This window comes from Mesoplodon bidens (genome assembly GCF_964165515.1).
Source record: "Mesoplodon bidens genome assembly, chromosome: 7".
NCBI classification, from domain to species: domain Eukaryota; kingdom Metazoa; phylum Chordata; class Mammalia; order Artiodactyla; family Ziphiidae; genus Mesoplodon; species Mesoplodon bidens.
Genome location: NC_138164.1, coordinates 79817396 through 79826313, shown reverse-complemented (window position 1 = coordinate 79826313; position 8918 = coordinate 79817396). Strand labels below are relative to the sequence as shown.

Genomic DNA, 8918 nt, shown 5'->3' with positions numbered 1-8918 from the left:
GGATGATATGGTAGCTCTATTTTTAGTTTTTTTCAGCAGCCTCCATACAGTTTTCCATGGGGGCTGAACCAATTTGCATTCCCACCTAAAGTGTAAGAGGGTTCGCCTTCATCCACACCCTCTCCAGCATTTATTATTTGTAGACATTTTGATGATGGCCATTCTGACAGGTGTGAGGTGATACCCCTGTGTGGTTTTCATTTGCATTTCTTTAATAATTAGCGATGTGGAGCATCTTTTCACGTGCCTGTTGGCCATTTGTATATCTTCTTTTGAGAAATGCCTACTTAGGTCAAGGAGGCTAATTTAGGAACCAGTGTACTGGTAAAACTAAACTGTATTTTTAACATTGCTTCTCTATATTGGGCAAAGGAAATTTTGTTTCAAGTGTAAAAGTGAAGTGAAAACATAAGGAGTGTAGTGGAAGAAATATTTTCTGAAATTTATTTTTGTTTCTTTTCCTTCAAAACCCCCAATTTTGTTATCCTAGGCTATTTGGAGCGTGTGTCTGCCAGGAAGAGATTGTGATATCCCTGAAATGTAATAAGGAAAATTTCAGTTTCTAAAATTTAAAATAGCAATATGAGCCAGGCTACTGTCTTCATAGAGACTTTTCAGAGTTCCCTTATTTGTCTGCAGTGCCATATCCACAACTGACCTAAATTAAAGGACCAAAAGCCCTCAAGGTCTCAGTTACTTATCACATGAAAGTTTACTCCTTGCTCATATGAGATCTCCTATGGTCCAGTTGCTCTCCAGGGCTGCTGCCCTCCCAGTAATTCCAGTCTGCTTCCATCATGTGGTTCCACCATCTCAATACAGGACTTAATCATCTTTTCAGCCAAGCATCTCACTACCATCCTCCGCTGAGCGTCCTGAGTTCAGTCTCTCAGCTTCAGTTTTCCACAGAATATACTACCACAGAGTTGCCTAGCTGCATGTTGATAGGGAGGACACATGGGCTTTTGCTACTCCTCAATCAGAACTTCAAAGAAGCCTTACTTTTTCATTGCTCCTGCCTGTAGTTTTACATGATGCTTCAAATTCCAGAATCTTATTGAAATTCTGGAGGGGAGAGCTGGAGGGAAGAGAGATGTGGTTTGATTCTCTGAAATGTTTCCTTCTGCATCCAAACTGTCATTTTCGATTTCTAAATTTTATTCTGAGTTTGGCCACTTCTGTGTATTCTCAACACTATGGCCTAAGTCAGTAACCATGGATTCTCACCTGTATTACTTCGATGTTCTAACTACTTCTCCTGCCCCCAAGGGGTCCACAGAACAATTAAGGTGATTAGTTAAATATGCAAATTATATCATGTCAAGTGCTGTTTTAAACTTCCAATGCCTTCTTATTTCAAGTTGAAAAAAACTCAGATATTTCACATGAGCTACAAGATCCTGCCTCTCCCTTCTCTAGCTCCAGGTACAAATGAGCTTCCTCTCTATCCACACAAAAACACCAAGCTCTATGTTAGGGCTGTTACCCTTGTTGTTTCATCCAAGTGGAAATCAGCTCTGGACCTTCCTTCTTGTCATTTGGGACTCAGAAAGGTCTCCTGCTCTATGAAGTAGTCCCTGACCACCGGAACCACACTGCCCATTCTGCCCTATCACCCCATCCCCTTTAATCTTTTCACAGAACATATGCCCACTTGAAATTGTTTTGTTCATTTATTTGTGGATTTGTTTATTGGGATGTATCAATGACTTAACCATGTGAAGTATACGTACAACACTGAGAAGGCAATGGAGACTTGGAGAGGAGATTTTCACATGCTGGCACTTTTTCCCCTATGTTTGGTCATCACTCCTAGCCACTTGGAGCTGCCAAGTGCCAGGTGATTTCCACCAAGTCATCCTTCAGATAGGACTGCAAACCAAATCCCCCAACCCAGTCAGCCAGCTAGAACCCAACAATCAACCCCAAACTCACTCACCAACATCACACAAGACAACAAGCTCAGAAAAATAAGTTTTGCTTGAAATGTTTTGATATAATTATTAAGAAAAGTGCAGGAAAAACGACCACCTCTCAGTTGACTGAATGAACAACACAAAAAATAAAGTCAGATTTTAACATTCTGGTTGCCTTTAATATATTTAATAAAGTCAGATTTTAACATTCTTTTTACCTTACTGGCAGGGAACACATTTTAAATACATCAAAGACTCAGAAAGATTACCAATTATTATCTGAGTCTCTACTGACCTAATTGGTCAAAAGGGCCTAGTTTGGCAAGGAAAGTGGGAAGGGAAGAGGGAAGAGGAAAAGGAGAGAGACTGGAGGCTAATCAAAGCCCAGGATGCTTTAGAAGTTCAGCAGCATCCAGAGCTGGCCCACAGGATGGGGTAGAAAGGCATCCCCTGGGCTTAGGGGACAAGGCCACAACCACAGCCAGAAGCCTTGGCGGGATGCTGGAGCCCAGGGCTGAGCGGGTCCGCATTGTCTGGCGAGGGTGCATCCAGAGGAAGAGGCTGAGCCTCTGGGTCCTGAGCTATGTCTAAGGAAAGCCTCCTCTTCGTCCTGGGGGGAGCAGTTGGCTCCTGAGTCCCCTGTTCCCAAGGACGACGACAAGGGCCACATCTTCCAACTGGGTGGCGATCCGGGGCAGATGGACCTGGGGTCGGCGGCTGGGTCGGTCCGGGCTCCCCGGAGGTGCTGGTGGCCGCAGCCTCGAACTGGGAACGAAACTGGGTCATTTGTAGAGAAGTGGATGAATCTAAACACTGTCATACAGAGTGAAACAACTAGAAGTCTGCAAGCATGCACCAATGAAATGACAGAATTGAGGACTACTGTGGTAACTGTGCACATGGAGCAGAATGGATGGAAATATTACAAGAAAAGAAAATATTTCAGTAGGGTTGGCAGCAACAAAGATCTGGTTGCTTCAGGCTACTTCCTAAAATGAGAGGTAACAGGAAGTACAAACCCAAGGCTAAAGCAAATAGATGAAAACAGCATAGAGCATTACATGTTCTTAGCATAGATTCTACATTGTAGAAGACTCGTAGAAAATACACAGAAGAATATTTTACAATGTGGGTATAAACACACTAAATCATGCAGAAGATTGCTTTTTGTAACATGGCATTTTTCTTCCTCAACAAATATCTACCAGCTGTCTCACGTGACTTTCATAATTAGACATGTCCCTCCCCCTTCTATCTTACTCCAAGGTACCATGGTATATTTACACATTATAAATATCTTAAATATTTACAGATCTACTAATATGTCACAGGATAGCAGGATGAGAGGTGTTAATAACTATTAAGGGAAATTGCCAACAGAAGTTTCTGGTTTGCCTCTCTCTGTTGATTTTCCATAAGCAAAGGATTAAACTACTCTTCAGGAAAAAAACAAAAAACAAAAAAACTGCATAGATGTTCATAAATAACTTTTGTCTATTACTCTCACTATGCAATTTGTCAGGTTTTTCTATCAATGTTGTGCTTACTTTAAAACTTTGAATTTTTTGTTTTTGAATGCCTAAATAGGTTTGAAAAGACCTGCAGGTTAAAGGTTTCACACACTTCCCCCATGAAACTACCTGGTACTAGTGATTTTTGAAGAGGCATATCTTTTGACATCTTTCTGTATTTCTTACATAGAAATTTATGTCTTAGATTTTATTTTTTTAATAATTACTTTTTAAATTTTTATTTATTTATTTATTTTTGGCTGATTTGGGTCTTCGTTGCTGTGAGCAGGCTTTCTTCACTTGCGGTGAGGGAGGGCTACTCTTCGTTATGGTGCGCGGCCTTCTCATTGCTGTGGCTTCTCTTGTTGCAGAGCACAGGCTCTAGGCGTGTTGGCTTTAGTAGTTGTGGCACTCAGGCTCAGTAGTTGTGGCTCACGAGCTCTAGAGTGAAGGCTAAGTAATTGTGGCACACGGGCTTAGTTGCTCCATGGCATGTGGGATCTTCCCAGACCAGGGCCTGAACCCATGTCGCCTGTGTTGGCAGGCGGATCCTTAACCATTGTGCCACCAGGAAAGTCCCTGTTTTAGATTTTCTATCTCTTCTGAAATCTGTTTTAGCTAATTAATTTTTCCAGAAAAGTATCCAGTTGAGCTTTTTGTTGACTTCTTAGTTATATTATTTTACAGTTTTTCTAACTCATTTATTTCTGCATATGTCCTTATTAATTCCTTCCTGCTACTCTCTTTGTTTTTCCCTAACTTTATGAGACAGAAGCTTAATCCATGTAATTGCATACTTTTAATTTTATGGATAAAAATACTTAAGGCTGTAAATTTTCCTCAGTAATATTTAACTGAATCTCATATATTCCTAGGTATTTCATTCATTTTTAAATCTAAAAACACTCCAATAATGCTTATTGTGTTCCAGGCATCAGTCTTAGCACTTTGCAAATATTAACTCATAGAATCAACCTACCCATCATATGAGGTAGCTACTATTACTATCCCACTTTACAGTTGAGGAAACTGAGTTATCATGAAGTTAAATAATTTGCCAAAGTCATACAAAATGGTAAGAATAAAGCTGGGATTCAAAATCAGGCAGTCTGGCTCTAGAGTTTATACAGTTATCAAATATTTTTTCTATGTCCTTGTCTCCAGGGTATTTAGCTATTGTGGTTTATATCCCTCTGACTTACAGGTCTTTTAATAGAGAATTTTTAACTTTCCAGGAAGGACCTATATATTTCCCGATTTTTAAAGTTAATTTCTAGTTTTATTGCATGATAATTAATGAGTTTGATTTTTTTCCCTTACTTTGGAATTTATTGGTATTTTCTATTCATCCAAATGTATTGTCAGTTTTTGTGATTGATCCTTTGGTAATGACAAAACTGAGTACTCTATTACCAGGTATGTAAATTCTACCTAACTGTTAATGCTGTTGACGTTTTCTACATCCTTAAGTTTGTCCACTTTTTCTCTCTTGCACGAAGTAAGGTAAAAGGGGGTTCCATGCCCTCTCTAGGTGCAATACTGTCCCCAAATGTCTACATGTTCACCGACCTAGAAGCTCCCCAAACTTCATCCTTCTGGGGTTTTATGGAGACTTCATTATATATGCACAATTGGTTAAATGAGTGGCCACTCATGATTGGTTCAACTTCCAGCCCTTTCCCCCCCCAGCCCCTTGGAAGTCTAGGGTGGGACTGAAAATCTCAACACTGTAATCACGGGGTTGGTTCCCCTGGCAAACAGCTCCCACCCTTAAGTGACCTAGGGGCATTCCAACAGCCACCTCATTAACATAACAAAATCATAAAACATAACTCTCTTAGGAAATTCCAAGGATTTTAGGAGCTATTGACCAGAAACAGAGATGAGGACCAAATATATATTTTATATTATAAATCACAATATCATATAAGGTGACTTAAACTCTCCTATTTTTAATGCATTTCTTTCAACTTGTTTGATTTTCTGTAATTTATACTTTATCAAAGTTGCATGGGTATTCATGACTGCTACACCTTCATGGGGAAATTTAGCCTTTAGAGCCCTTTCATGCACCTTTGACTTTCTCTGATACAAGATCCATGACTTCTGCTTTCTGTTTGCATTTTGCTTGGTATAGTTTTGTCTGTTCTTTTAATTTTAACTTTTCTGGATCACTCTGTTTTACACAGTTAAAAGATAAACTGAGGCATATTAAACATTTTAAAAGTTTATTTATGCAAAATTCAATTCAAATTTGGCAGCATTCCATCTAGCAGGAAGTAGCACCGAGGAGCTGTACAAAATAAAAGATGTAGGCAGAAGGGAGTGGGAACAGGAAGTGATACTAAGCAAAAGAGCGGGTTGGTTATTGCAAGGTTACTTTCCTTTAGGGGATAATTCTGATTTTAAAAATATATTTTAAGGATGTTACCTTTCTTTGCTTTGCAGATACACATTGGGATAACAACTTTAATAAACATCAATAAAGTTAAAAAATCTATGAGACAAAACTAGCAAACAGACCCAAATGGGCAAAGGTCTAGTTTAGGCCATGAGCAGTGGCCTGGGAAGAAGAGGGTGTCAGATTCACAGGCGTGTGATATGAGAAGCTCCTGAGGCTTGCTTGTGGTTGCAGCACTACCCACTGGAAACCACGGTCAGTGACTCAGAGGCCCAGATGAAGCTTGGGGATGGAAGGGGCTCAGCCAGATCCTCAGCATCATCCAGTGTTGCCCCAAATTATTATGGGGACTAGAGGCACACCACTGCAAGGAGGTCCCCTGAGGGTGCCATCAGAAGCGAGCAGTGTCCATACCATCTAAGCCAAGGCAGAAGCCAAAGGCCCGTCAATGTTCAGTTGCGAGATGAGAATACCTGAGAGGTACAACATTTTTTATGGCAGCTGTCCTCGTGGGAAGGTCCACTTCAGAGGCTGCTGGGAGCCCTGGTTGTCATGGTAGGAGAAAGCATCTGACAGCTTGGGAAATGGGTCATTTCTAGGAGATAAAGCATCTCCACTGAGGACAGGCCCAGCCCAGATTGTTGCTTGGCTGGGAGCTTCTGTGGTTTCTGAGGTGGAGGGTCAGATAAAGTCACATTTAGCAAATTCTTCAGTAGTCATGGGCTCACAGATTGAAGACCATCCATTGGTGAGGAATTCCTCCCAGGACTCGAGAGATGCAGGTGCCTCTAGCTTTAGCCCCAGGGGATCACAGTCAAGGGTGCGGGAGACTGGTCTCTGCAGCTGGGACAAGACTCTTAGAGGCATAAGAGTGGTCCAACCTTACAACCTCACAGAAGTTCACGGGGGCCCTGCAGTTCCCAACATCAGGGAACACTCTCAGACTCCCAATGACGTTGGGAGGTATCAAAGGGAGGCTGTCAAGGTAACTGGATGTAATACCCTCCAGAGATGGCAGGCATGGGCCAGGGTGCATCGGATTTTCGGGATCCAATGGAGGACCCAAGAGTTGAAGATTAGGGGCACAACAGCACCTGGAAGCCTTAGAAGGATGCTGGAGCCATGGGCTCAGAAACGCAGGGTTGTCCATCAAGGGATCGCCAGCAAACGGGAGCTGAGCTTCGAAGTCCAGAGATGTGTGCGTTGTGTCTAAGGAGAGACGCCTCTTAGCCCGGACCTGGACAGTCTGGTCCCGGGTCCCCTCTTCCCGAGCACGATGAAGAGGACCGTATCGGCCAGTTAGGTGGAGATCCGCAGCAGATGGACCTGCGGTCAGCAGCAGAGTCAGGCCGGGTGCCGCAGAGCTTAGGCAGCCGCAGCCCCGAACTGGGCGGCAGAGCAAGAACCCTGGGCATGCGAGGGGCGAGGGGACACAGCACGCACAGGGACTTGGTGGCGGGTCCCACCGTACGTGGCTACAGGCCCAAGGGGGCGCAGAGCGCGTCAGGGCTGGTGATGCCTCGAGCCCAGAGCGGCTCCGCAGGACGTGCAGACGTCCCTCCTGGCGTTCATGCCCTGGCTGTTGGGCTCCAGGAACTGGGTGTGCTTCAGCATGGTCCGGTCCTGCCCGCGTTTCCACAGCTCGTAGCGCTCTGGTTGCAGGATGCGCATGAAGGGGTCCATGGAGAAGGCGACCCGGGCCTCCCGGCAGCTGCACTGCGAGGCCACTTTGCCATAATTGATCCAGCGCGGGGTGGCGAAATTGATGGCTTCTGCACAGTTGAAGCCATGGTTGAAGCCGGAGTGGTAGCCATAGGGAAAGGTCACTATGAACTCTCCAGCCTCCTGAGTGACCCGACCGAAGGGGATGCCGTTGTCCTTGAGGACCGTGGGCGAGATGAGAGCCACCTTGTGCCGCAGGAAGGCCTCACAGCCCCGCGAGCTGCCTGGGAAAAGCTCCCTGGCCTGGCGTTCCAGGCGCCGGCCGTGCTCCGGGGGCACTGCATACCAAGTCTTGGGCTCCCCAAAGTGCAGGTAGTTGATGCTGTAAAGGTCCATGTCCTCTGTGTTCCAGGCGAAGGCGGTCTTCCACATGCCGAAGTACAGGTAGGGGGTGTTGATGCCTTCAATGACCACTCCGCACTCCTGTTCTAGCAGGTCCTGATTGGTTCCCAGGTGTCCAAGGTTCCACTGCTTCGTGTTTTTATCGAATAAGGAGCCACTGACGTCCGCACCATATACTGGTGAATCATAGGGGCGTGTTTTCCAATATTTTCGCTCCAGATCCTCAAAATCAGAGTAGAATGGAGTCCGGTGTATTTCTCCGTTTGTTAAGCGGCAATACTCGCTCACGGTCATGGCTTTCTTCTGTTTGTGGTGCTGAGTAAACACACCTGCCTTCCCAGAAGCCACCTGCTGGAGGGGAGAGGCTATTAAGATGTCATTGATATCATCATAGGTCTCTCTGGCTTTCCAGTCCTTGGGTGGAATTATCTTAGCCAGGCCTGCTCGGTGTGCACCTTGGGATTCCATATAAGCAATGTATTTCTCGAAATCATTAAACTCTTCTTTGGTTGGACGAAATACCATTATGCTACAACTTGGGTTCTGGTCCCAGTTGGACTTAGACTTCATGGCTTTCATTAATAAGCAAGAAACTCCCAAGTTTTTATTTATGTTCTGGATAGGTGAGGATGCTGGAAAACACTACTTTTTCAAAAATGGGTTGGAGTATATCAGCAGGAACCCCCAGTAGACTTTAATACAGTGAGTTGATAATATTTCTTAGGCTTGCTGATTCTGCAGGGGACTCCACACTGGGCAGAAGCCTTGCTCAGGACTGATGCTGGCTGAGCCTGCAAGTCTGGGATGTCCTTGGTTGACACTTGGCTCTGGCCTCTTTAGGTCTAGTGAATCACCCAGCCCTGGGTGGGTATCCCAAATGTAGTGTCTTCAGGGCAGTATTGAAAACAAAACCTAAAAAAAAAAAATACAATAGAGACAGGTTGAAAACTAATGTTTGCAAATAGTTACTAGGGAACTACAAATAAAACACCACCATGGAATATAATTGCATATTCAAATAAAGGC

The 8918-nt window shown here is 44.1% G+C and overlaps 1 protein-coding gene across 1 annotated transcript; it reads right to left on the bottom strand.

Moving 5' to 3' along the window:
• Positions 1-2372: 2372 nt before the first annotated feature.
• LOC308619701 (lysine-specific demethylase 4D-like) lies at positions 2373-8471 on the bottom strand (the record flags this gene model as incomplete). Its single annotated transcript, XM_081238785.1, is given in 3 exon segments — positions 2373-2681; positions 7215-7331; positions 7335-8471. Coding segments are annotated over 3 exon segments (1563 nt in total).
• Positions 8472-8918: the final 447 nt, after the last annotated feature.